This window comes from Chlamydomonas reinhardtii, chromosome 16 (assembly GCF_000002595.2).
Source record: "Chlamydomonas reinhardtii strain CC-503 cw92 mt+ chromosome 16, whole genome shotgun sequence".
In the NCBI taxonomy this organism is placed as follows: Eukaryota; Viridiplantae; Chlorophyta; class Chlorophyceae; order Chlamydomonadales; family Chlamydomonadaceae; genus Chlamydomonas; species Chlamydomonas reinhardtii.
Genome location: NC_057019.1, coordinates 4,431,283 through 4,458,118, shown reverse-complemented (window position 1 = coordinate 4,458,118; position 26,836 = coordinate 4,431,283). Strand labels below are relative to the sequence as shown.

At 67.1% G+C, this 26,836-nt stretch overlaps 5 protein-coding genes across 5 annotated transcripts; 1 reads left to right on the top strand and 4 right to left on the bottom strand.

The window, feature by feature from the left end:
* Positions 1-162: 162 nt before the first annotated feature.
* On the bottom strand, positions 163-1,090 carry CHLRE_16g670800v5 (uncharacterized protein). Its single transcript, XM_001692066.2, has 3 exons — positions 835-1,090; positions 681-767; positions 163-588 (listed from the first exon to the last, which is right to left on the bottom strand). Exons 1-3 carry the CDS (start codon positions 997-999, stop codon positions 502-504), a joined length of 339 nt encoding a protein of 112 aa, XP_001692118.1. The 5' UTR covers positions 1,000-1,090; the 3' UTR covers positions 163-501.
* Positions 1,091-1,212: 122 nt separating this feature from the next.
* CHLRE_16g670850v5 (uncharacterized protein) lies at positions 1,213-16,310 on the bottom strand. The gene is made up of 18 exons (XM_043071159.1): positions 16,232-16,310; positions 15,733-15,885; positions 15,471-15,639; positions 15,002-15,183; positions 14,560-14,654; positions 13,724-14,011; positions 13,414-13,528; positions 13,029-13,127; positions 12,549-12,739; positions 12,116-12,267; positions 11,705-11,925; positions 11,287-11,492; positions 10,695-11,031; positions 10,208-10,411; positions 9,516-9,700; positions 3,864-9,375; positions 3,486-3,644; positions 1,213-3,253 (listed from the first exon to the last, which is right to left on the bottom strand). The coding sequence occupies exons 2-18, from the start codon at positions 15,796-15,798 to the stop codon at positions 3,092-3,094; spliced, it is 8,343 nt and encodes a 2,780-aa protein (XP_042915868.1). The 5' UTR covers positions 15,799-15,885; positions 16,232-16,310; the 3' UTR covers positions 1,213-3,091.
* Positions 16,311-16,368: 58 nt separating this feature from the next.
* Positions 16,369-18,460, bottom strand: CHLRE_16g670900v5 (uncharacterized protein). The gene is made up of 3 exons (XM_043071160.1): positions 18,364-18,460; positions 17,924-18,130; positions 16,369-17,696 (listed from the first exon to the last, which is right to left on the bottom strand). Exons 1-3 carry the CDS (start codon positions 18,430-18,432, stop codon positions 16,758-16,760), a joined length of 1,215 nt encoding a protein of 404 aa, XP_042915867.1. The 5' UTR covers positions 18,433-18,460; the 3' UTR covers positions 16,369-16,757.
* Positions 18,461-18,508: 48 nt separating this feature from the next.
* On the bottom strand, positions 18,509-20,620 carry CHLRE_16g670950v5 (uncharacterized protein). The gene is made up of 5 exons (XM_001692067.3): positions 20,518-20,620; positions 20,223-20,418; positions 19,926-19,982; positions 19,658-19,758; positions 18,509-19,347 (listed from the first exon to the last, which is right to left on the bottom strand). Exons 1-5 carry the CDS (start codon positions 20,575-20,577, stop codon positions 19,252-19,254), a joined length of 510 nt encoding a protein of 169 aa, XP_001692119.2. The 5' UTR covers positions 20,578-20,620; the 3' UTR covers positions 18,509-19,251.
* Positions 20,621-20,739: 119 nt separating this feature from the next.
* On the top strand, positions 20,740-26,830 carry CHLRE_16g671000v5 (uncharacterized protein). The gene is made up of 11 exons (XM_043071162.1): positions 20,740-20,921; positions 21,030-21,122; positions 21,579-21,715; positions 22,245-22,382; positions 22,577-22,789; positions 22,998-23,144; positions 23,454-23,553; positions 24,172-24,440; positions 24,741-24,857; positions 25,241-25,317; positions 25,599-26,830. The coding sequence occupies exons 2-11, from the start codon at positions 21,056-21,058 to the stop codon at positions 25,975-25,977; spliced, it is 1,644 nt and encodes a 547-aa protein (XP_042915866.1). The 5' UTR covers positions 20,740-20,921; positions 21,030-21,055; the 3' UTR covers positions 25,978-26,830.
* The last annotated feature ends 6 nt before the right edge of the window (positions 26,831-26,836 follow it).

Genomic DNA, 26,836 nt, shown 5'->3' with positions numbered 1-26,836 from the left:
TCCCTTTCCCCGGTGAGCACGGCTGACGTCATCCCCGGCGGCAGTCGTGGTCGGCTTCCCAATCGAATCCCTCGAGCTTATGGGATGGTAGCCTGTTCCTTGCTCCACGCCAATCCAAGTGCAAGAAACCGGCCCGCGCCACAATGGCACAAACGTGCACGCAAAGCCAGACAATTACACAGGGTCACGCCAGGCCTCTGTCCCTTAGCCGTGGCGTGTGTAAAACGCAGTCCCTGCTGTGCACACAGCTGTCCCATTTACCCAGCTATCTACATGCATATATGTGTTTGGTTGAGTTTGTGGGTGTAATCACGTATCACTAAATGCCGCGTTGTCAACGCGGGCACGGCCCACGTCTTCCTCCATGCCATCCTCCTGCCCTGTGCTCTTCTCGCACGCACCTCCCCTTGCCATTTCACACCTCGAGATGAGCCCCTTCCCACATGTGCAGCTCCGCACATGTCATCGCAACGCTACAGACGCTCAACGCGGGTCGGCATGTCACTTGAACAACTTCTCAATTTCCGCCAGCATCTCCTTCGCTGCCGTGAGCTCCTCCGTGTCCTTCACGTCCTCCTCGTTCTCGCTCTGCAGGTAGGAGGTAACGGAGACAGGTTAGCATCGAGGGGTTGAGCAGAGCCCCTTCCATGCGCGCCCTGCCCTGTCGAAATTTGACGCACCACGAAAGACTGCAGCTCCGCCACCGCTGCCTCCAACCGCTGTCGTGTTTGCGGAATCATCATAGCAGACTCTTGCAGCACGTTTTCCTGCGAGCACAAGAAGCGTGAGCGAAATTGGCGGGGACGCGCCTGCAAACGGACGCGCGGGGCTTACCGCCTGCTTGAGGTCGCTAGCATCAGCATTATCCGCCTTCATTTTGTCGACACGCGCCTGCTCGCGATCGCGCTCCTTCTCATAGTAAAGGAACTCTTTGTGAAGCCGCTTGACGCTCGCGGTCTTCACTTTGCACTGCTTAATAAGCTCGGCTGTAGACGACATTTTGTTGTGTGTGTATGCAAAATGGATACGCCGAAGACTGCACTGCTCTCAAATGGACCCCGTCGTGGCGGGCGTGTGAGCAGTCAGCACGTACTATCATTCCCCTGACTCCTGAGTATTCCCTCCCGGCTTCACCCGGCGCGCGGTACCCCGAAACTCCTGTGCAATCAAGTAACCCTTTCCCACATCAGCATGAGAAGACTGACGGTCAGTAGGCCAGCGTCGTTTAGCATGGGCTGCATGGCCCGTGGGAATTGCCGGCTCACTGCCGGCTCTCCTGACTTCCCTCTGCCGCGTCCCGACCGTACCCTCTCAATTGAGGCAACGCCGCAACGGTACTGCAGACTCATTAACTTAACAGGTGCCGTGAGCCCGTCTCCTGACCCATTTCCGGTGGCGACCAGGAGCGGGAAACGCCCAGCGGCCCAACAAGCATCCTTTCTAACCAGCTGTACTACCATAATGCTACCCTACTCAAGACTGCGGCCTTACCCTTGACGGTACCCTCCCTGTGGTAACCTGCTTCAGGGGGGCGGCCAGCAGGCTAGCCTGCTCTTTAGCCATGCCGTACTCAGCTGTGCCGCACGTGCGTCCTCTTCGACGGGGCCCCTTAAGAACCCGCCTACCTCGCCACCGCGGTAGCCGTTAGGTGCGCGACCTAACCTCTAAATCGCACGCTGCTCCTCTGCCCTCCCTCTGCCCTGCAGCCAGACAGGCCCGGCCATTCATACCGCATGGCCGGGCACCTCGCTGCACACAACCCAAAATGTCACCTAGCGTCCTGTAGGCCCGTGCGAGCGGACGCACTCATCTCGGTCGAATCCACGGCACTCACACCTCTCACCAGGCTTCGTGCCTCTACCTGCCCTGGACTCTGGAGTCATCTGCCGAGGGCCCCTGCGCACCAAACATTACTAATATGCCGCAGGACCCATCGGCCCCGCTGGCAAACGTGTTGGCGTATGGCGCAGTCATCAACGGTTTGGATCTGGCCTGCTCTCTGAAGCACCCAAAGACACAGACACACACACACACACACACACACACACACACACACACACACACACACACACACACACACACACACACACACACACACACACAAGCGCTCAAAAGAGGACAAACAGAACGACGCGACAAACACACGAAGGCGAGAGCGTACCCTCCGCTTCGTCTGGCTCTCACACACACACACACCCGTGTGTTATGCTGCAAGCGGCATCCAAGTCTCTCAGGTTTGCCTGAACCCCCGACTGGGCGCCCGGCGCGTATGACACATACACACAGACAACGCGCACACGCGCATATACACATTACCATTATGTTGGCTGCTGCAGCGGGCCCGCCTGATTGACCGCTGGGACCTACCAGACCGGGTACGGGCCCCCGACAAGCCAACAAACCGCCGGGCCACAACATCTGTGACACAAGCGACGCACTTCTGTGTTTATAGAAACAGGCCCGGTAGGGGCTCCAGCAGGCCTGAAACGCGTGGCCCGCACTTCGCACAAGCGCCTCCCGGCCCACTGCTGCAATGCCGTGTGTGCACCAACATTGGCGGCTGCAACACCGTCGATGATTTAACTTCCCTCTCTCCACACATTGCAGGCCCGTCTCTTGATGCCTAAGCTCTTAGTGCTGGCGCGGGCCTGGCTCCAGGCTGTTAAATCCAGGCCCGCCCCCATGTACGCTAACAACCGCCTGACCGCCCCATGACGGGCATTCGAGGCCCAGTCTTCCTCCCCTCCCGAACGCGCGTCAGTGCCACACACAGCGTGCCTGGCACTCCCGCGCGGTGTGGCCCCGCGCACCGGTCCTCCCCCACCATATGATGTATCCTGCAGATGCCGCCAACCCTGCAGCGGCACTGCCAGTTCAGCTGCTGCTGTCGCTGCTATTATTGCTGCCGTGTTGCAGTCTCCACCACCTCACCCGCCACCCGTAGCTCCAGTGCTTCAGCACGCCTCCCGCCGTTCGCCCGCTGTCAGCCTTGCAGTGCCAGCCGGCGGCACCGCCCGCGGCCTCTGCTGCTCTCCCTCCCTCCATGCTTCCTGCTGCTTTTCCTGCAGCTGCCTGCTGCTACTGCCTGCTGCTACTGCTGCAGCTGCACGGGCTCTGCCTCATACAGCATGAGCGACGGCTGCAGCCGCTTGGCGGCCATGGCCTTGACCACGTCCGGCCAGTGGCCCACCAATGCGATGTGGGCGTCGTCGATCATCAACCACAGCCCCAGCTCCTCGCTCAGAGCAAACACCTGTGTGCGGAGGGGCGCGAGGGCAATCAGTTGCAGCCAGCGGCAGGGCTGGGGAGTGAGGGCGGCCAAGAGGAGAACCGGTGGGCGAGTTCCCAGGCGGGGTGCCGGCGCGACCGGGTGTGCCGCCAACCAAATGGCCTGAGGAATGCATGTCGAGCAGCACCCTCGACAGCCGCATGCACTGGTGTGCACGCCCACACCCTCAGAGACACGCAGGCACAAACACACGCACCAGGTAGTGGTGGCCGAAGTAGCAGATGACGGAGCGCAGAGCGCAGGGCGCCGAGGCGGGCGGCGCGGCGGCGGGCGGCGCGGCGTGACGGAACAGCAGCGCCAGGTCCAGCCGCGGACCCAGAGCCTCCAGCACACCGCGCAGTGCGTCGGAGGGCGCCTGTTTTCACACCACACAGGTCGGCAGTCGGTCAGTCAAGCAGTCAGTCAGGCAGTCAGTCAGGCAGTCAGTCAGACAAACGGGCCCTGTCGCGCCCTGGACACACGCGGTCGCGCGTCAAGATACCGGCATGTGAAGCTGAAGCTGAGCCCACAGCTGGCCCACCCCACAGCCCAACACGCGCCCTCCAGGCTCTCCACACGCCCTCCGGGCTCTCACCTGCGGGCTCTCCCACACCAGCGCCAGTGTGAACACGGTGGGGAAGCGCAGCAGGGTCGCCAGCGGGTGCGCCGCCGCCACCGAGCCCGGCACCAGCAACTGGCCCCCCGACCCGCCGCCGGCGCCGCTGCCCGCACCCGCGCTGCCAACGCCATTCGCCACCGCGCCGCCCGCTGACGTCGCGGACGCCGCCGCCGATGACATCGCCCCTGACGACCCAGCGCGCCTCGGCGGCGCGCCGCCAGCGCTGCCTCCTCCTCCTGCTCCGACACCCGCGCCGCCGTTTGCCAGCAGCATGCTGAGCAGCGGACTGGCGGCGCCGTCGGTGCCGCCAGCGGCCTCGGCGGCGCACAGCACGTCCTCAAAGCACGCGCCGCTGTCGTTGCCGCCCAGCACCGCGAAGGCCTTCCTCAGCGCCTGGGCGTGGACCAGGTGGAAGAACTTGGTATACACCTGTACCTCGCCGCCGTCCTGAGCCGCGGCGGCGGCGGCAGCGCGGCGCGCGGCGGCGGCCGCCGCCGCCAGGTACGACCCTGCCGAAGGCGACGGCGCCGCCGAGGAGGCGGCGGACGCGGATACTGAAGAGACCGCAGCTGTGGGTGCGAGCCCCAGTGCTGAGGCGGGGGAGTCGCCGCCGCCCGTGCCGGACTCGCGGCGCCGCGTATGGCGCCCGCTGGCGCCGTCGGCGTCGTCGTCTGCGGCGGATGACGACGATGCCGGCACCTGCACCTCAATGCCGAAAATGCTGTGGGCCGCCGTGGCCGGCACCAGCGATGATTCCGCTGGTGCCTTGCCTCCTGACGGAACCGCCGCCGCTGTCTTTGGCCCTGCCACAACCGAAGCGTAGCCTCCAGCCGACGACGGCGCGTGGCCGTTCGCTGCTGCACTCACCCCCTGCGAAGCGCTTTGACCGTTCGCATGCCCGTTCGCCGGCGCCGGTGTGCCGGCACCGTACCCCGCGACGCCAACGGCGGCGGCGGCGGCGGTGCGCAGCTGCAGGTCGCGAAGGCGCACGCGGCGCGGCAGCTGCGGGTCCTGCCCCGCCCCGGCGGCGCCGGCCTCGGCGCGGTGGCAGCAGGTCAGCAGCACCAGCATCACCTCAAACGCGTCGTGCATCTCCTCCAGGTCCATCGCCTGCACGCCCGCTGCCGCGCCCGTCTCCGGCTTGCTCAGCGCCTGGCGCAGCGGCAGCGGCGACACAACCCACGCCGGCGCGCCAGCGCCGGCGCCGCCGCCAGGCGCCGCTGGCGATGGCGGCTGCGCCGCCATCGCCCTGAACACGTCCACCAGCGCGCGCGTGACGACCAGGTCGGCGGCGGCGGCGGCGGCGGCGCGGCCTCCTGCAGGCGGCGCTAGGGCCTCTGGGTCCATGGCCAGCAGCGCGCCACGGAAGGCGGCGCAGTGCCACAGCGCCTGCAGCGTCACGTTGAGGAAGCAGTTGTGCTGGCCGCCCAAGTTCTGCAGCCCGCGCACCAGCCGCAGGCGCCGCGGGCCGGCGGCGCCGGGGCCGGCGGCGGCGCCCGGCACGCCGGGGTGGTAGGTGATGAGCGCGCCCTCGCCTACGGCGGCGGCAGTGCCCGCCGGTAGCGACAGGCTGCCGACCAGCTGCGACGGCGGGCCATTGAGCGCCGCCGAGCCCGAGACGGGGTTGCCGGCCGGCCGGGGTGCCAGGCCAGCGCGCGGCTCCGTGCCGGCACCGTTTGCGAGGAGGCTCGCGCCGGACATCGTGCCACGGGGACTGGAGCCCCTGACACCGCCGCTGGTGCCACTGCCGCCGCTGTGGTGCACGCCGTTCGGCACCGGCGGTCCGCTCGCCGGCAGCGACGACCTGCCGAAGCCGGCGCCGGTGCCGTTGGCGAGCGGCGCCGGCGGCGGCGTCACGGCAGCGCCTGGCGAGGGCGCTGCCGCCGGCGAGCCGGCTGCGGCCAAATGCAGCCGGGCCTTCCAAGTGCTGGCGGCGACGGCGGCGGCCCCTGCTGCCGGGTTGGCGGCAGCGCCTGCCTCGCCGCCAGGGCTTGCCCCGGCGCCCAGTGACGGGAAGGCGTCCTGCGCCAAGCCACTCAGGGACGTGCTGCTGCCGCTGCCGCTGCCGGCGGCGGCGGCGGCGTCGCGTCGCGCCGCCACCGCAGACCAACTGGGCGGCGCCGCCGGCGCCTTAGCGGGCGCAGGTCCCGTCGCGGCCGGCTGCCGGGGCTGTTGCGTGTGGTGCTGCTTCCTGTCCGCCTTGGCGGCCGGCACAGCGGCCTCCACGGCCGCCGCTGCTGTGGCATCGGGCGCGCCGGGCGCCTCCTTGCGCGGCGCCTGCGCCTCCTCGGCCGCCTCGTTGCCACCCTCCTCGGGAGCCCCGGGGCCTGCCGATACCTCGAGGTTGCCGCCGCTACTGCTATGGCTGCTACTACTACTGCTAGTCGTGGGGGTCATGGAGGAGGTTGGGGCTGCGGCCGAAGCCGAAGCAGCTGAGTCCATCCCGTCGCGCGCGCCGTCCTGCTCCGCCTGCTCCTGCTGCGCGGTCAGGGCCGCCCTCACCGACTCAGCTGCCTGCCCGTTTTTTTGCTGCGGTCCGTCGACGCCGGGGCCCGCCAGCCCGGCAGGCCCGGCCGGGCCGGCGGCGGCTGGATGCATGGGCAGCGGCAGCGCCACGGGCACGAGGGGCACCGGCATGATCGGCATGGGAACGGGGCCGGGCATGCCGGGCTGCACCATCAGCATCATGCGCGGCGGCCCCGGCGCCACCGGCAGCGCGACGTGGCCGTGATGCGGCGGCGGCGCCGGCGGCATGGGTAGGCCTGGCGGTCCGTCGCCGCCGGCTTCCTGAGGTGGCGGTGGCATGGGGCCGCCTGGCCCAGGCTCGCCGGGCCCGTCCATCCCTGGCGGCGGCGGGCCCATGGGGTGCGGCGGCGCCGGCACTGGCATCACGCCGTTGGGCCCCATGACCATCATCATCGGCGGCGGCGGCAGCATGCCGGGCATCACGCCGTGCGGCGGCGGCGGCATCATGCCGCCCGGCCCCACGCCCATGTCCGCGCCGGGCGGCAGCGGCGGCATGTGGCTGGCCGCGTGCGAGCTGGTGGGGCCCATCATACCCGGGCCGCCCAGCTTGCGCCCGCTGGGCCCGCCCGCAAGGCTCGACGGACCAACGCCGCCGTCGCGCGGCGGCGGTGGCGCACCGGGGCCTGGGCGGCCACCGACGCGCTGCTCGCGGCGGTTGCCGTAGCCCCCGGGCTGCTGCTGCAGCTGCGCCGGCCCCTGGCCTCCGCGGCCGATCTGTTGCTGCTGCCCGCTAGTGGAGGGGCCGGACGCGGGCTTGCCAGAGGGCACGAAGGAGCGCGCGTTGGCGTTGAGCGTGCTGCCCGGCTTCAGCACGGACCCGGCCTGCGCGCCGGCGCCGCCTCCGCTACTGCTGTTGGGGCCAGCGGCCGCGCCTGATGCGGATACGCCGCCGCCGCTGCTGTTTGCAGACGGGCTCCTGGGGGGTGGCGGTGGCAGCTGCTGCTGTTGCTGCTGGTGTTGTTGGTGCTGCTGGTGCTGTTGGTGCTGCGGCGGCTGCAGCTGCACGTGGCCCGATATGTGAACGTGCAGGATCTGCGGTGGAGGCCCGTGGCCGGGGTGGCCCGGGTGGCCGTGTCCGTGCCCGTGCGGCGGCGGCATCCCTGGCCCTGGCGCCATGCCAGGCGGGGCGGCACCCGGCGGGAACACATACATGGCCTGCATGGGCCCGATGGGCAGCGAGCCGGGGTGGGTTGCCATGCTGCCGTGCATGCCTGGGTGGCCTGGGTGGCCGGGGTGGCCGGGGTGCTGCGCCATGTGGGCAGGCGCCAGCATCATCTGTGCGCCCGGCGGCGGCGGCGGCGGGCCGCCCGGCCCCTGCGGCGCAGGGCCGCGCATGCCCGGCACCTGCCCGGGCGGTGGCGGCCCGCCGGGCATCATGGGCCCTGGGCCGCCGGGGCCGCCGTGCGGCGGCGGCGGCATGCCGCGCGGCACCATGGCGCCGCCCATACCCGGTGGCGGCGGAGCCATGTGCGGCCGCGGGCCGCCGGGGCCCATGGGCACAAGGATGGTGCCGGGCGGCAGTTGCTTCCCAGGCATGCCGCCCGGCGGGCCCATCGGGTGCGGCATGGGCGGCGGGCCGCCCTGCATGCCGCCGTTCATGTGCACGAACTGCGGCGGCGGCGGCGCGTTGCCGTGCCCGTGGGGCGCGTGGGGGTGCCGGTGGCCCTGCGGCGGCGCCATGCCTTGCGGACCCGCCATGCCCTGCAGACTCATAGGCCCGGGCCCGGGCGGCGGCGGCGGCTGCATGTTGCTCATGGCGGACCCCGCAGGCTGTTGCTGCTGCTGTTGCTGCGACTGCTGTTGCTGCTGCTGTTGCTGCTCCGCCTGACTGGCCGCCTGCGGCGGCTGTGCCGCCTGCTCCGACTGCGTCTTATTCGCCGCCGCTTCCGAAGCCGCCGCAGCAGCAGCCGGTGTTGCCGAGGGCGCAGCGCTGCCGGACGACGAAGACGACGGAATGACAGGAATGTCACCAAACAGGATCGCCTCCTCAGGCACAGAGGAGGCACTGGCCACGTCAGGTGCCGTGCCGGCCGCCGTTGCAGCAGCAGCAGCAGCCGAGGCACTCGCATGTGGCTGCGCTGCCGCTGCCTCGGGGATTGCCCCGGGACTAGGCACGGGCACGGGAGCGGGAACAGCAGCGGCAGACGCCGTTGAGGGCACAGGCTCCGGTTGTGCCTCTGCTACAGCTGCCGCTGCAGGCGTTCCTGCAGCTCGTGACGGCGGCGGCACCGCCGGCGGCCGGCCTGCGCTGCTGCCAGCTTGCCGCCCGCCCGGCGCATCCCGCGCCCCGCCCCGCGGCTGCTGCTGCGACTGCGGCTGCGACTGCTGCTGCGACTGCTGCTGCGACTGCGGCGCTGCGCCGCCCGACGACCCCGACTGCTGCTGCTGCTGCTGCTGCGCCCGCCGCGGCTCACGGTCGCGCGCGTGCTCGCCGCGTGGCCCTGCGCCGCCGCCCTCGCGCTGCCCCATGCGGTCCCGGCTGCCGCTGCGCAGGGCGCTCCGGGCGCCGCCCTGGCCCTGCCCCTGGCCCTGCGATGACCCGGGCCCCGACGCCACCTCCTCATCCTGGTCCCGTGTGTCCTGGGCGTTCCGCCGCCGGCGGCTCTCCGTCACAAAGCCCTCATCTGTGGCGGCACTTGCGCTGGAGCCCGCGGCGTCCGCCGCCGGCTCCGGCGAAGACGAGCCTGCCCGCGCCGGGCGCTCCTCCCCCAAGCCTGTGGACGAAGAAGACGAGCCCGGACGCGCACCCGCTGCCACTGCACCAGCGGGCGCGCCGCCGCCACTCTGTGAGCTGCCGCTGCGGCCCCCGCTGCCGCTGCCGGCGGCCGCCGTCAGCCGCTCCTCCAGCATCATGCGCTGCCGCCAGTAGCCGTTCTCGTCGCTCAGCAGCTCCTTGCGCCGCTGCTCCATCGCCACCTCCGCCGCCTTTCGCGCCTCCTCCATCGCCTCCGCGCGCTTGCGCCTGCGCAGCCACAAAAGCAACAGCCGCAACAGTCAGCAAACTCAGCCGCCAGCCAGTATCCCTCGCGCCCGCCAATGTAGGCCTCCCTGCGCCCCGACTCCTTTAGCCCTGGCCCGCCCACGCTGCCCCTATCTGCTCACCGCTCCTCCTCTTCCCGGACCACGCGCTCCTTCTCCGCCTCCTCCTTTGCCGCGCGCTCCGCCTCCTCCTTGGCGGCCTTCTCCGCGGCCAACCGCTCCTTCTCGCTTTTGGCCTTCTCGTTCTTCTTTGCCTTGGCGGCCTTCTTGCGCTCGCGCTCAGCGGCCTCGCGCTCGGCAGCAAGTAGCTGCGGGGTGAGGCAGATGGGTAGATGGCGGCAAGAGTGCAAGCGGGGCGAAGGAAGAACGTTAAGCACACGGTATAAGAAGAATGGGAGCACAAGCTGTGGGGCCCGCTTGAATGGACGTGGTAATAGGCAGAGAGAGGCGAGCTATGGGATACAGCTGCGGGTGCTACATGTGCGTGAGTGCGGTGGGCGTGTCGAGGCGGACCGGCGCATCAGTATCAAAGTTTTTGGTTTGGTTTGGAACCCCCAGGGAGGTGCACCGCAGTGCGGTCGGGTCTCAAGTGTGACTCATCCTCTGCGCCGGGCCCCGATCGTGCCACCACATGCATGCTCACATCGTAGTAACAACCGCCCGCCTCCCCCGCCTTGCACCCCCGCTTTCCCCCCTCCCATTCATACCTTGCGCGCTCCTGCCCCTCCCCCCCCCTTCCTCCCACTTAAACCCCTCCTCCCTTCCTCCCTTCCTTCCTCCCTTCCTCCCTTCCTGCCTTTCTCCCCCGCGCTCACCTCCATGCGTAGCACCTCGTCCTCCGCCAGCTTGGCCCGCTGCGCCGCCGCCTCCAGCCCGCGGCCGTCCAGGCGCTCCTGCAGCAGCGGCAGCGCCAGCTGGCCGCCGATGAGCACGCCGGGGTCGTCGCAGGCCACGTTGATGAGCTGCATCTCCAGGTGCTGGAGCGCCACGCAGCTGTCCTCCAGGCGCCGCTCCATGGCCTGTGCGGTTACATTCATGATTAGCTGAGTAAGTATGGTAGATGGTAGGCTTGGGAAACGGGGAAGGCGGGAAGCGGGGGCGCGGCAAGGCGTCGGCAGGGAGGGAGGAAGCGGGGCGGTGTGGCGGGGCTGTGGGGGTTGGCCAGCAGCGGGTGGGAGAGGTGTGTGCGGGGCGGCTGCACTGCAGGGCGCAAATGGGAAGGGGGCCAAGCACAGGCAGGGCCAAAGCACGCCGCAGGACGCAAGGGAGGGGAACGCGCGAGCGCACAGGGCAGCCACGCACCTTGAGCGCGGTCTTGAGGTTGTCGAAGAAGGTGCGGTCGTCGGCGTCCGTGTACAGCTGCTTGCGCACGTCCTTGTTGAAGTGGTTGCGCATCTTGGTCAGCTGGATGTACTGCGTCGGCGTCAGCGACCCCACGTACGACTCGCCGTCCAGCTCCGTGTCCGTGCTGGCGGAGGCCGTGGCGCCGCCGCCGTCGCCGGACGAGGCGGCGGAAGCGGCGGCGGCGGCCGCCGCCGCCGCCTGGCGCTCGCTGCGCGCGGTGATGAGCTCCTGGAACTTGTCCACCAGGTTGTCCACCGTGCCCTTCCAGCCCTGCAGCTGCTTGATCTCCGTCTCCCTGCGCGCGTGTTGGATTGGGCCGGGTACGTTTTCCAGGTCGCGTTGGGTTGGGTTTACGCCAGGTCGGCATACTCAGACAGCAGCGTTGACGGCAGGGGTGCCATGAAGTCACCACGAAACAGGCTCCTTACCCGCGCCCTTCATCCCCTTCTGCCCAGCCACGCCCCGCCGCTGCTGCCCCCCCTCCCCTCCCCCCCACACCACCACCACCACGCAGCACACCACCACGCCGCAGCGCCCCCCCACCACGCACCGCTTGGCCATGGCGTACTCGGCGTTCTGCTTCTTGTCGTAGGCGGCCTGCAGCCGCGCGCCCTGCTCGCGGAAGGCGGTCTGCACCTCCAGCTGGTGGCGGTGGCGGTCCATCTCGGCGGCGGAGCGGTAGGCGCCGTCCATGCCGCGCGGCGCGTGCTTCACCTCGTCCAGCTCGCGCTTGAGCCGCTCGAACTCGGGCTCGCCCTGCGGCGGCGGCGGCGTGTTGGGTTGGGGTTTAAGGGTGGGCCGGTGTGAGTGTGTGTGGGGAATACATTCATGAGTAGTGTTAGGAAGTGGTAGAAATCTTGGGGAGCAGCACCGGGGGTGCGTGTGTTGGCATGGGCGGGCGTGCCACGCTTCCAGGCAATCGGGGCACGGCTTGTGCGCCTCGATCACACACACATGCACAAGCGCACCTGGCGCAGCAGCTGCTTGAGGATGCGCAGGTCTTTCTCCTGGCTGATGTGCTCAAACACCAGGTAGTGCAGCTTGGCGCGCGTCAGCAAGGCCTCCCGCCGCAGCATGAACAGCAACACCTCGTCCGGCAGCGGCCGCGGGGGAGCCGCGCCGGCGCCGGGCTCCCCGGAGGAGGAGGAGCTGGCGGCCGAGTCCTCCAGCAGCGGCGTGGTGGCGTCGACTGCGGGGCGCCGGGAGCGGGAGTGGAAGTGAAGAGTGGTCGCGGCGGGAGCAGTCGGCGCACGGTCAGGCGCCCCAAACCCGTGTGCTCTGCGGGCTACCAGCAACAAGCAGGAGCCTTAAAAGCACACAGCCGCAACCGGCACCCTGCCTCCGCTGTTCCCCGCCACCCCGCCCGCCTGGTCTCCCACCTGGCCCCTCGCGCTTGGGGTTGGGCACGGGCCGCAGGTCGTGGCCCTGCTTGCCCAGCTCCGCCGCCTCAAGCCGACTCTTGAGCATCTCGCTCAGCAGCTCTCGGCACTGCTTGGCGCGGCTCTCCCACGATAGGTGCTCGTCCAGCGCCCTGCAGCGAGCGAGCGAGCGAGCACACACATAGGTTCTCGGTTTCGCGTTGTCTAGCATACACACATCGGCCCAGTGCACCACCCGTACATCCGCTGCGAGTACCGGAACCGCCACTAGCTCCTGCCGCCCCCCTCCCATCGCCCGCTCCCTGGCCCCCAGTGGTGTGCCCCCTGCCCTCCCCCACCACTCGCGACCACTCCACTCCCGTCTTGCATGGGCCTGCTGCCTTGTCCCCAGCCCCCGCTGCCGGCGCCTGCCTCTCAGCCCCGCGCCCCTCACCTGACGAGCGTGAGGTGCGCGTCCGCGGCGGTGGGCAGCTGCATGCCCAGGCAGCGCTTGGCGCCGTCGCGCGCCTTCTCCGCCGTGCTCACAATGCTGCCGTACACCCACTCCAGCACCAGCCCGTTGCGCCCCGGGTCCTCGGCCGCCTTGGAGCGGCGCGGGTGGCCGTCATCGCCCAGCAGCCGGTCCTGTGTGTTTCCATGCGCGTGCTCGTATTTGTATGTGTGCGTGTGTGCGTGTGTGTGAGCGTGTGTGCGTGCGTGTGTTAAAGAGCACAAGGAGAACGTTGCGCAAAGACAGTGTGTGTGTGTGTGTGTGTGCGTGCACGTGTTTGTATGTGCGTGTGTGTATGTGTGTGAGCGTGTGTATAAGGGACATACAACGCGCCGCCGCCATGCCGTACCAACGCGCGCGCCTGTCCGCCACTCCTGCTGTGCGCACGTCCCCCCACCCCCTCGCCCACACCCCCGCCCTCACCTGCAGGTGCTGCAGCCATTTGCCGTTGACGGTGAGCGCGCTGCCCTCCTCCGCCAGGGCCCACAGGTCCACGTCGCCCATGTTCTCCTCGTCCTCCTCCTGCAGGCCGCAGCGACCGACGGCGCCACCGACACACACGTTGAGCCACGCTGCAACCCGCCGCCTCGCCGCGTCACACCCCGCTTCCGGCCGCGTTCCGCTCTCGGCCAAAGCCTCTCCCTTTTGACCCAAAGCCTCCCGACCTGCTCTCAGCCACTCCCTTGTCAAAGCGTAGGCCACGCTCTCCTCGCTCGTTTGCATTGGGGTTGGTTTAGTTTGGGCTGTCTACAACCCACCCACAGCCTCCCACCCTGCTCTCAGCCCCCCACCTCCCGCCCGGCCGCACCTCCTCGTCCTTCAGCTCCGGCTTGAGCTTGGTGGACAGCGCGTCCACCTTCTCCGTCAGCCACTCCACGATGCGCGTCACATCGTCCGGAGCCAGGTTCTCCAGGTCCTCAAAACTGCGAGAGCGCATTGTGAAGTCAGGTGACCGACCTTGTTCCCAGTGCAAAAGTAATGCCGCCCTGTTGCGTTGCGTGCAGCTAGAGCAGCGAACCGCGCGCCGCAGCAGCGAACCGCACAGGTTCGCCGGCGCCCACACCCTCTCGTCCTGTTCCCCGTTCCAGTGCCGCCCCGCCTCCCCGTGCCGCCCGCACCTGAGCTCCAGTTTGGTGGTCTCCCGGTGCCCCTCCGGCAGCATCTCCATGACGTAGGCCGTGATGGGCACCAGGAGTGAGTGGTACAGGTGGTCGTTCTCGCGCGCCAGCGCCTCCAGCAGAACGCCTAGAAGCTCAATGTTGGCGTCGCGAAGGTAGGAGCCGGGGTCGCCGCGCCGCCGCGGCCGCGCCGCTGCCGCGTCTCCGTCGGCGCCCGTGGCGGCGGTGGGGGAGGGGCGCAGGCTGTTGGCGTTGTTGGAGGCCTGCACCTTGGCCATGAGGTCGGACCTGTGTGGCAGAGGCGCGGCGTGGCGCGAGGAGGCGGGGCGCGTGGCGCGTGCGGGTGGTAAAGGTTGGGTTGTATTGTGTTGGGCGCGGCGCCTGGCAGGATAGGCGGGCGGGGATGATGAGTGCGGCAGGCGGGTGCGGCGCCCCGCAGTGGACGTCTCGCTCGCCCCCATCCCACGCCCGCATCCGGGGAAGGGCGTCCTGGTAACGAGGCTTGTTTAAGTGGCCGCCGAGTACAGGATGGATGGATGTCTCCCCATCTAAGTCACCAGCGTTGCCCGGCTAAGGGTAGGGCGGCCAGCGTGCCAGATGAGTGGAGTGTTGCTCTTGCAAGGAATCACTGGTCCTTGGATGCTCCCGGCGACGTGGGCGCCGGGGGACTACGAGGCCTTGCGTGTGAGCATGCGTCGCTTGTTTCACCAACCCCCTTCAACCTTGCCCCTATGACTTCCGCAAAGGTCATGCCACTGCTGCGCCGCGCGCGCCGGTGCTAGTGGCTACAACAGGTGATGCCGGCGCTGCTTCGCCCCGGCCGGCCCGCTGCTCACATGCGCTGTCGGAACGCCGCCTCCGCCGGCTTCTCCGTGGTCCGGCCCTCGTCGCGCGGCAGCAGCCGCCGCAGCTCCTCGCGAATGTGCTTTTCCTGCAGGGCGCACCCAGTCACAAGCACACGGCCGGTCGGTAAAGGCGCCCGTAAGCTCCTTGATCACACACCCACACACACGACGGCGCTGAGCTTGTGCTTCTGCATTCCAGCCTGGCCATGTTTCGCACGCATGCGCGCCAGCCCACAGCGGGGCACCCGCTGTGCCCCGCCCTCCGCCGCCCCCGCCAACCACCGCCAACCTGGCTGCTTCCGCCCAGGTCCTCTTGCGCGCGCACGGCCTTCTCCCGCGCCTGCCCCGGGCCCCGCCGCTGCTAGCCCTTGCCTTCCCCTCCATCCGCCCGCCTCCAGCCTGCAAACCCCGTGCCCCCCGGCCCCCGCCCCACCGTGATGTGCTGCCTGAACGCCTCCGCGTCAAACATCTCCGCCCCGTCGGCGGGCCACTGCCACAGCTTCCACGTCCCCTTTTCCTTCAGCCGCTTCACCCCATCCTCCAGCACGTCCTCGATGGACGGCTCCAGCTCCAGCAGCGCCGGGTCCAGCGGCTCGCCCTCCGGCGCATCCGCAACTGCGAAAAGCATGGATACCGCCAAGACAGGTTTACAGTTTACATTCCGGGGGTCATGGATAGCTGACCGCGTCGAGCCCCGGTGGAGACAGCTGGCCAGATTGAGACAGGCAGGGCGCGCGGGTGGCGGTGCAGGCCCCAGCCGTGACAGATTAGAGCCCGTCGACCTCAAGTAGACGCGCCTCGTCACGCATAGAGCAACACCGAGCCCGGAGCAGGGGCCGGTGGTCCAGGCCAGCCCGGCCCGACCTGGACGTAGCCAACCACCACACGCGCGCCCTCCTCACCGGCCTGCTGACGCGCTGCCTCCGCGAGCTGCTTTGCACGCGCCCTCAAGCTGTCCAAATCAATCGTCAGGAGATTTATGCGTTCCGCTTGATCAAGCGTCTCCCACAGGGGGCGCACCAGCGCAACGCGCTCCTGGGGCGTTTGCTGTGTGAGCTCCTTCGCCGGCTCCTTTGAATTGATCGCAGGCAGGGAATCGAGTATTGTCAGTATTTTTAGTGAAGGCAAACTCCCTCCACCGCGCTCGGCCGCCAGACTGCTCACCTGCTGCTTCTTGGCCGGGGCCTTAGGCCCCTTGGCCTTAGGCCCCTTGCTTTTCTTGTTAACCATTACTGCTGCTCAGCCGGCTCCTGCGCCTCTTGAGCCCATTTTGGCACACGGCCCGCCTAGCGCGGGGCCATTTCCTTCCACAAAGGCCTGTGCAGCGATGGCATTGCTTGGTGAGCGCCAAATGAGAGAACCATTTCAGATAAACGTAGGCCAGCGATCACTACGCTCCTGGGAGCACTCGGCTGTTTTTGTTTCTTCACTAGTTTGTTCTAGACGAGTCCTCCGTGGACGCCTCCTGCCGGCAGCTCAAAAGAAAAACACGAATGGCTGCGTACAACCGTAGCGCACACGCGATCGGGCTGAGTTGAGTTGTGCGTGCACAGACTGCAGAGACTTGCCAAAGGGAGAACTCTCGGCCAGCACAGACACGTTCTGATATAGTAATCCAGACCTAGAGCACGGCCTAAAGGGTCCGTCCCACAAGCTTGCTTGCCTTCGGGAGAGCGTCTCTCGACCGCACAGGGTCTTGATGGTCAGCAGAAGCCTTGTCAACGTGCAAGCAGTATCCCTAAACTCAACGTACACCTAAGTATAACAATATGTGTATACCGCGCAAGGCATGCCGGCCCAAAGTCAACGTGCATGTGGCATGCATTTACACGCCCCAAAACCCCTGGCGATGCGTCGCGTCCAACATTCTCCATCCATTCCCATTCCAGATGACGCAAGCCAAGATGGGCATAGAACTCGCCTAACAAGAAGCCTCACGACCCAAGCTCAATGCCGCACGCGACTGCCTTGGCTGCGGGCTCCGCTGCGGCGACCCGCACCGCGATCCTTGCTCACCTGCCTTCGCAAGCCCCATCCGCCTCATTTGCTGTCCTTCAAGTACAAGCTCATTACCGCGCCCTACCTCCATGTAATGGCGCACATCACCAACACCAGCCTGTGCTAACCGCCACCGTCACCGCCACAAAGCATACACCGCTATCCGGCTTCACTACTGGTCCGCTCCATCCCTACGCACCCCGGGCGAAGACGCCCACAAACGACTCCTCGCACCTGCGCCCATCCACCTCCACCCTCTGCCACCGAAACCCGTGCTTCCTCATGCAGCCCAGAAACCGCTCCCACGGCTCATCCGTCTCATCTGTCCGCACCTCACCCGTGGACCTATCCAACCACACCGACTTGCGTGTGGTGTGCGCCACCAACACCGTCGCATCCCTCCCATCCCCGCCGCTACCGCCACAGCGACCACGCTCCACATTCCCACCGCTCGCGGCACCATCGTGTGGTGCATGCGGCCCGGCAGCCCACGCTGCCGCCCCACCTGCCCCCGCCGCCGCCGCGCCTCCCTTGTGCTGCCCTACCGAGACCTGCTGTTGCCCTGCCGCGGGCGACGACGCCTGTGGCGGCCGGCGGCACACGGCCGAAATGGTGTCGGCCAGCAGCGGCGCCAACGCACTCACGTACACCACGTCCGCCGCCAGCACCAGGTCATAGGCGCCCACGTGTTGGCACAGCTGCGGCGGCTGCCCCTGCTGCGCCTGCGCTGGTCGCGGCGGTGGCTGCCGGGGACTCCCGCCCGCCCCAGCCCCTGCCTGCGGCCCAGCCCCAACCCCAGTCTCATCCTGAGCCACGGCTACTTGCTTGCCCTTTGCACCGCCAGCCTCGCCGCTCCTCTCCGCCGCTCCGGGTGCTCCGGGCCCAGGCTGTGCAGCCCCTGCCTGCGCCGCCGCACTGCCGTCGCCCACCCGCACCCGCGCCAGCCTCGCCACCTCGCCCCAGTCCAGCGGCGCGGCGGTGCAGGTGCCCGCCACGCCGTTGAGCCGGGCGTTTGCGGCGGCCAGCGGCAGCGCCTGAGGCAGGTCGGTCAGGGTCACGTGCGCCGCCCCCAGCGCCGCCGCCACGATGCCCGGCAGCCCCAGCCCCGCGCCCAGCTCCACCACACGCTCCTGCAGAGGCGTATTTGAGCGTGTGTGAGTTCAGGTAGATTGTGCACGGGGCCGATTAAGAGTGGATGGGTGAATGCATGCGGGCCATGCCGAGGCATCGCATGTCAAGGAGGGCTGTGGGTCAGGGCTGTGCGTTAGTTGCGACGCGGGCAGGCGGGAAGCCAAAGGTGCGTGCAAGGGGCGCGCGGGGAAACAAAGGTGAATGCCACGCAGTGCCCCGAGCTCACCGCGGCGTGCAGGAGCTGGCGCCCCTCCGGTGATGCTAGATAGAGCGCCAGTGTGGAGGCCGCGGGCCACAGCTCCCAGCCGAGGAGGCAATCGGAGACAGGTAGCACGGCTGACTCAGGCTCGCCGGCGCCCTGGCTGGCAGGCCGCACGGCCAGGTCTGGTGGCCCGCCGCCAGCCGCACCAGCATCATCCACAGTGGGAGGAACCTGAGGTCACAGGCGCGCAATCACACGACTGCTTGTCTGGCGGCTTCAGAGTTGCTGGGCAATGCGCGCTCGAGGCGGGTCCGCGGGGTTTGCGGAGAGGGCCGTGTGGTGGCCGGTCACGCGCGGCCTGCAGTGGCTCTGTGAGACGTCTTATCGGATCCATGGAGTCAGATCCTGTCAAGTATCGCGGATAGGTGTTAGACGCACAAAGCGATGCGTAACAGGGGGCTTGCCTGGGGCGGCCGCTGGAGCAATCGAACCGTCAACGGGCCAATTTCAACGCACACTTCCTCGCGCTGCATAGCTGTATAAGTGCTGCACTACAAGGAATTCATGTATAATACTTTGCGCCTGGACAGCTGCTATAGGTCGTGTTCTACAAAGGTTTGAGAAGCGCGCGTGCGACGCCACGACTGTTCCGTGCATGGGCAACGCGTGCTATATGTTCAAATATAATTACCATGTTCACACTGCTCGGTTAAGGTGGTGCCATCCGAGGTGCCAACCGTGCCATTGATTAGATGCCCTCGACACCCGGCAGACCTGCATTTGCATTCGCATTTACGCATTTCACAGACCTCCCAGACCTCCAGACGCCGTGCCGACTCACTTCGTGCTGCATCCTCTCACCCCCACCAGCACACGTCGTCGCACTTGGCCACTCACCGTCAAACTGCCCTTGACTGCAAGCGTCTGAAAAGCCCCGCCAATCCATTCCTCTCACCACGCGCTCTCATGGCAATTCTTCATCCGAGGTACCCGCCCGCATGTTTGTCCCGACCATCCCCGCAGCCTGCCTGCGTGTCCTACAGATCCGAAGATGCTCCGTCCAATACGTACAGCGAGCTTCCTGTTAACCTAATAACCTAGCCCCGCAAGACAGCTCTGAGCCTGTGATTAACTCACCTCACCATACACCCGCGTGCGCCGCGACCGCAGCCGCCACACAGCAGGCGTGCAGATGCAAACTTCAGGCACCAGGGCGGCGAGCCGCGACATACGATATGTATACATACACCCGAACCCACATCTTCGTCGCCCTCACCACCATAGACCATAACATCACCAGAGGGGCACACAGCTACCTCCTTCCCCGCCCTTCCTGCGCTCCTCCGAGCGCATCACGACTTCCAGCCCGCAGCGGCGCGCTCTGCCACGTAGCTCGCCAGGCTGGTCACCTCCTCATCGCTCAGACGGGCGCCGAAGGTGCAGGCGCCCTGTTACATGGGTATTTGTTTGGGGGGGAGTTCAGGCATGGATGGTTAGAAACAGGTGTTGTGTTGTGTTTGGTGGCGCAGTGTTGCACAACATCAAAGACACATTGCGCGAGGGAGGGGCGCACACGCGCAAGGGCGTCGCACGCCAGTCTGACAGCCGACGCCGTTATACACACGGCAGGTGAGGCGCCAGTGCGGAGGTTCAGTGGCTGACGCAGGGGCGGCTTTGACCGCGCTGCCTGGGCTTTGCGTGGCCGTGGATGCGGTCTCCCCTTGATGATGCCCCCCTTGCCTGAGCGCAAGGCCGCACCTTTGGCGCGCACTCCTTGCCAAAGCCTGGCATCTTGCCCTTGCCGCTGTAGATGATCTTGTACAGAGCTTCAGGGCTGTCCACGCCGTTCTTTTGGAGGTCTGTGGATCAAGTGATGATGGCGGACGCAGATACATAGACGGGACTCAAGCGTGTGCAAGGCTGCGGCTCGGGTTTGTGGGAGCGGTTGGGCTTCTGGACTGATGCGCGTACCCATGCACCGTTACTGGGTCCATGAAGCAAGGAAGCTGGTGCCGTGCTTGCTTACCCTCGGAGAAAAGGGTGGCGCCTACTGCCAGAATGTTCCCGCCGTTCATGTGGCAACCTGTGGTGGGCAAAGGCAGTCCACAAGCAACCGAAGGTGTGTCGGCGTGGGTGCTCACGGTGTGACGGCTGAGGAGTGCAGACGCGCAGTAAGCCACGATAACCACCTCTTTTTTACCCCATCCAATATGCCCTCATTGATTGGGAACAACTGCAGACAAACTAGCTGATGTAGCTATCTCTGCGCCGTCCGTGCCGGGGTCTCTTCAGTGTCTTTCCCAGGTATAGCGCCCTGCCTCACCTGCGCACTTGTTGGCGAAAAGCTCGGGCGCCTCAGCGGCCAGGACAGGGGCCGAAGCACCAAGAAGTATAGCTGCAGCAGCGGCGATGGCGACGGCCGCCGGGGCCTGCCGCTGCGCCGGCTGAGTTGGCGCCGCGGGCGTGAGGTTCTGAGGCGTGTCTGCACGCACGGCCACACCCCGCACGCGCGGCGCAGCCTGCATGCATCAACAATTACAGGAAAGCTTTAAGCATCTACTGGCAACCTTTGCATGACAGTTGTGGTCGCGCGGAAATAACTCGATAGCCGAGCTCACCAGGGGGCCGTGCTGCACGGAGGTCACCTTGGCCATGCGCGTGCGGAGTTGGCAAGCCATGTTCTGTCAATTGGTCAAGTGGATGCACTAACTGTAAATTAAATTAGCGAGGATTTGAAATCAAAGAAAACTGGCCGAGCATGAATGGCCTTCCATGCAAAGCTTCTACGTGAACCCACAGCTTCTCGCTGCAATTTGCTTCTACAGAAACTTACCAAACGTGTCCCTGTAATTGGTTTCACTTACTTTGGCTTCAGTTTCTTCGATGCTTGCGTTCAACTCTTTGGCAGCGAGCCAGCCTGCGACGAGCGCTAGGAACGCTGCGGCAGCGACCCCTGTATACTCCAACATGCAGCGTAGCGTCTCGCGCATGCAGCGCCTTGGCCTTTCAAGCGTTTTCGCCGGTGAGTGGCTGGGGAGTTGCCAAGACACCCTTCTGTCGCTGATGCCCGGCCCGGCGCCCTGGCGCTCGAACCCGCATCACCTGTGACCCTCGCGCATACATTATGCAGGCGACTGGAGCGGGGCAGCGCGGCTGATGGGCTTCCGTGCGGCCGGGTCACAGGCTCCGCACGGCGCGCGGGCTGTTGCGACGCAGGCCACAGGTGCGCGAGCGGGATGAAGCCGCCGATGGCGGTTCTAAGAGGCCGCGGGTATCGATAGCCGGAGGGGGCGTCTTGTGCTGGACGCTGACGCCAGCTGGTGGAGGCGGGGCCGGCAGGGGCGTCACGCGCCCGTGCGGGCAAAACGGGGTGTGTGTGCGAGACAGCGCCGGGAAGGGGCGCGGGGGTGGGTCTCAGCGGCCTGCCTGCCAACGCCACCGTGGCACCGGCATCGCGAACCGGAGGCAGGGGTGGGGGTGGGGGCAAGGGCGGAGGTGGCAGCGGGGGCTGCCATGACTGGTGAGCAGTCGAGGGCGTGGAGCGGAGGGTTCGTGCCACTGGGCCCCCCAGCCACGGGGCCCGAGGGGGCCAGCACGGGGGAGGCATCGATGCCCACACGAATGGGCTTACGCGTCCCTCCTCCAGAGTGTTCCTCCCCGTGTGCCACGCGGCCCTCAGGCTCCCCCGCCTTCGGCCCCGGCACCTCCTCCGGCCACCACTCGCCGCGTGTGGTGGTGCTGGGCGGCGGCTTCGGCGGGCTGTACGCGGCGGTGCGGCTGGAGCAGCTGATGTGGCCGCGCGGCAACAAGCCGCAGGTGGGGGCTGGGGGCTGGGATTGTATTAACAGCCCAAGCTAAACCGAACCCAACAAAAACGAGCGGAGCACAGGCAGAGGCGTGAGTTGAGGGGGGCTGGGAATGTAGATAACAGCCCGAGCTAAACCGAACGCACTGCAGAAGAGCGAGGTGGAGAGCGCTTGTCAGCACGGGGGTGGGGTGGGCTGGGGGTGGGGTGGGATGGGATGGGGTGGGCGGGCGGCGGGGCGGTCGTAGTTGCTTTCACCATTCCAACACGTGACTGGAGACCGGAGGACAGGGTGTAAGTGTGGTGGTGGGGGTGGATGCGTGGGTGTGCGTTGGGAATGCGGCACCGGCGGGAAGGCATGGAAGGGATCACTCCGCACGCCGCCGGTTTGTCCTGTCCTGCTTCCTGATGTCTCTGTCCTGCTGCCTCCTTGGCAACGACTGGTGTCACCATCCCGCCCACCCACCCACCCCCACCCCACACGGGATTGGTTCAACGCTACCCCCCCACCACCCGCACACCACACACCTACACCCACAGATCACGCTGGTGGACCAGGCCGACCGCTTCGTGTTCAAGCCGCTGCTGTACGAGCTCATCAACGGCGCCGCCACCGCCGACGAGGTGTCGCCCAGCTTCGAGCAGCTGCTGGCGCCCTACCCCATCCGCTTCGTGCAGGTAACAGGGCGGTGCGGCCACACCCCACGCCCCACGCCCCACGTCCCCAACAATCCGGGGAAGAAGGAAACTGTCCCTTCCCCGCCCTTCCTCGCCCTTCATCCCTCACCTCACTCACTCTCTCACCCACCCAACCAACCACCCTCTCACCTCACCTCTCTCAACTCACCACATACACACACGCACGCCCACAGGCCCAGGTGGCCTCCGTGTCGCCCGCCGCGCCGCACGCCGACGCGCCCGACCCGGACGCCCCCGACGCCGCGGGTGCGGTGACGCTGTCGGACGGCACCCAGCTGCCGTACGACTTCCTGGTGGTGGCGCTGGGGGGCCAGCCCGACAGCCGGGGGGTGCCGGGGGTGAAGGAGTGGGCCGTGCCGTTCGCCGGGTATGAGGACGCGCTGAGGGTGAGTGGCGGGCGGGTGGGCCTGGGTGTGTGTGTGTGGGGGGGGGGGAGCGGTTACATTTATGATTAGAAGTGGTACGGTAAACGGTAGAAGTGGTAGACAGTAAACAATCTTGAGGGGGAGTTTAGGGGGGTGTTACTCCAATCACAACAAAACCGAGACCCACTCTTGCCCCACTGCTGCTGCCGCGCTCCTCCTCCTCCTGCAGGTGAAGGGCACGCTGGACCTGCTGTCTGACGCCGGCGCGGGCGGCTGTGTGGTGGTGGTGGGCGCGGGCTACGCGGGTGTGGAGCTGGCGGCCACAGTGGCGGAGCGGCTGAGGGCGCGGGGGGCAGGCGGCGCGGTGGCGGTCAAGGTGAGGGGCCGAGGGCGCGTTTGTGTTTATAACGTGTGTGTGTGTGTGTGTGTGTGTGTGTGTGTGTGTGTGTGTGTGTGTGTGTGTGTGTGTGTGTGTGTGTGTGTGTGTGTGTGTGTGTGTGTGTGTGTGTGTGTGTGTGTGTGTGTGTGAATGCGGCGCGGCTGCTGGGGCGAATCATGCTCTCATCCGCCTAAGGCCCACGCACCTAAGGCCCACGCACCGACTGCACCGCCCGCACTACGCCAACCCCACTGCTCCAGCCCCACTGCGCCACCCTCCCTGCTGCCCCTCCCCCCCCTTACCCAGGTTCTCACTCCCGGCTCCCACATTCTGGAGGGCTGTCCCGAGGGCCAGCGCGAGGCCGCCAGCAAGGCGCTGGCGGACCTAGGCGTGGAGGTGCTCACAGGTGGGCGGGGGGGGGGGGTAGCCATCCATGGGATGGTGTGTATCAAATATGAAGTGAAGTGCCGACGTCCAGAGGTACAGCGGGCACACGCGACGCATTCCATACCGTTGTTTCGCCAGCGGCAGGCTGCTGGCTCCCCCGTGTTCCCGGGGGGGAGGCGGGGGGAGTGAGGGAGGCGGGGGCGGCCGGGCAGGGAGGAAGGAGGGGCCGGCCACCCGTGGCGGGAGGCTGCATGATGCGGCCATGAAGTAGGGTTGCAAAGCTACAACAATGGGAACAGGATTAAGTGGGTTGGGGCTTCAAGGTCATGGCCTGGGCCAGGGCCAGGGCTGGGAGGGCCGCACCCAAAGGGAGAGAGGGAGTAGCCGTGCAGCCGTTTCAGGGGAGCGGGCGAGTGTGGGTATTGCGGGCGCCGCAGGGGTTGAGAGGTTGCGCCAGGTGCCCAGGGTGCGGGCACAAGGACTTGGAGCATCGACGGCGCGCCCGGGTCTGTGCCTCTGTCGGCTGTGGCTTGGAATCTTCCACCCAACCCCTGATCCATCCCCACTCCCCAGCCCTGGACCCCCCCCCCCCCACCGGCTACCACTTCCTTAACTAATCATGAATGCAACCCCCCAGGCGCACGTGTGCTGGGCCTGGACCCGCCGCTGGCCGCCTCCGACGCCGGCGAGCAGTCCCCTGCCGCCGGCACCTCCGCCGCCGCGCTGCCCACCGCCTGCCGCGTCAGCTACAGCCTGGCTTCCGACGCCGGCTCCGCCGCGGGCGGTGCGGCGCGCAGCCACCTGGGTGCGGACCTGGTGGTGTGGACGGCCGGCACCAGCCCCGCCACCCGCGAGGCGCGCGCAGGCTTCCCGTTCCCCGTCAACGCGCGCGGCGCCCTCGAGACGGTGTGTGAAGGCAGGGAAAGGGAGAGGGAGAGGGAGAGGGAGAGGGAGAGGGAGAGGGAGAGGGAGAGGGAAGTGGTGCAGACGGAAGCGGCGTGCGTGGAAAGATGCTGGATGGGTGGGGTGGGCTGTGGTCAGCTGGACAGGGGGCTGGTGAAAAGGCTGGTGAGCGCGGGAATGCAGTCCTGCAACAGCGCAAGGCATTATTGGACTGTCCCTATTTCCGCCATCTCCCGCCACCTCCCGCCCCAACTCCCGCTCCACCTCCCGCCCCACCTTCCACGCCGCCTTCCTTGGCCGCAGGAGCCCACGCTGCGTGTGTCCGGCAGTGACAACGTGTTCGCACTGGGTGACGTGGCTGTGGCGGCGCCCAGCCCCGCCGACCCACACCACACCCAAGCCCTGCCCGCCACAGCGCAGGTGAGAGCGGGCGTGGTGGCAGTGCGGGCTTGCCGGTCTGGGGCGGGGGGGGTGGGGGGGTGGGGGAGAGCGCGCCGCTGGTCCGTCGCTGCTTGCTGCTCGCGGCGGGGCTGGGTGCCTGTTTTGCACTTTTGCCTTTCTGGCGTGGTCTGCCTTTTGCCTGCGTAGAGCCTGTCTGATGCCACTCGGCAATCGGCACTTGGCACTTGCCTCATCCTTCTTGCTTCCACGCACCCACGCCAGCACACCGTCATCACTCCACCCCCGGCCCCCATTGCCTACCGTCACCAATCCGTAGCTACCGTAATCATGACTGTAACCCCACCCACCCCCTTTAACAATATTTCATGGAACCCCACCCCTGCTGCTGCCACTGTCCCCAGGTGGCCTTCCAACAGGCCGACTACGCCGCCTGGAACGTGTGGGCCGCCATCAACGGCCGCCCGCTGCTGCCCTTCAAGTGAGCGGCCGCGTGTGTGCATGTGTGTGCGCGGATGTATGCGCGTGTGCGCGGGCGTGTGTCCGCGTGGGTGCGCTGCCTTGTGTGTGCATGTGTGCGCGTGGGTGCGGGGTGGCAGTCGTGCAAGCAACACGGGCAGGAGCTGCCGCTGCAGCTGTGGCTACTTGGGTTAGTGCTGTGTAGCAGCCTGCGAAACCCCCTTATGTCACTGAGCCACTGAGCCACTAAGCCACTGAGCCGCATCTTGAGCCTTGTCGCTGCCGCGGCTCGTGCCCGCACAGGTACCAGCACCTGGGCTCCATGATGGCACTGGGGCAGACCAACGCCGCAGTGGCTCTGCCCATCCCCGTGCCCACCGCACTCGCCGACGCAGTGCGCTCCTCACCCCTGGGGCCCCTGCTCTCCGCCGCCGGCGTGCGCGTCGGCGGAGCCGGGCCCGAGGCCGAGGCCGCGGTGGCGGGCGCCGCTGCGGCGGAGGGCAAGAGCTCGGCGGTGGGCGACAGCGGCGTGACTGTGGAAGGGCCGCTGGCGCAGCTGATGCGGCGCGGCGCGTACCTGTACCGGCAGCCCACGAATGAGCAGCGGCTTAACGTGGCAACGAGCTGGGTGAAGCTGGGGCTGGAGGCGGCGGCGGCACTGGCGGGCGGCAGCCGCCGGTGAGGGCGGGTGGCGGCTGGGGCTTGGGAAGGGCGGGGTTAGGGAAGGGGCTTGGATGAGGAGTTGAAGGGTGGTGGTGGGTGGATGGATGTGCGCGTAGGAGATTTTGGTTCGGTTGGATGTGCAGGGTTCCATGCCAGGGATATGGGTTGGGTAGAGCGGTGCTGCTGTGCCATTGTTGTGGTGTGGTGCATGAGAGAAGTGTGCGAGAGGGAGGTTTGCTGAGTGACACGGCCGCGGCTGATGCGGTAGTTAGATTCTGAACATGGTATCTTCTTTATTATAAGCACTGTCCGAGTGTCCGTCGGCTGGATAGTTTGCGCATTCATACCAGGCTCTGGCCTTGTGTGGCTGCTGACCAGTGGGATAACGGGGGCGGATTTTGCATCTCCACTTCCTGCTATGCGTGGTGTCTTACTGGCTCCCCATTGGGCGGGGTACTGCCGTGGGTACTGCCACCTAGTTGCCGAGTGGAGTGATCGGTATTGCACCTGCAAGCCGCAGACAGCCGGTCTTCCCTTGTGTGCCCCAGTAGCGAACCGGCGCTCCCTGTGGGCATGACTGCATGAGGCTGCTGTGTGGCGACTCTGTACCCTGGCCGGTGACGCCCTGCGTCAGGCAAGCCGACCACGTACGCATGCCTGCGTGCGTGTGCGTGTGTGATGGGACAGTGGTAAGGCAAGTTGGTAAAGTCCCGTAGGGTGCGGCTGATTCCCAGAACCCAACAAACGGCATACAATTGGCAGCGGCAGGGCAGGAGTGCACGGCTGGTACGCCAGCAAGCCCTTCACACCTGCACCCCCAGCCTAAGAGCTGCCACCCGGACAGAGGAGCTACGCTGTAACGCTGCGGTGCAAAGAAA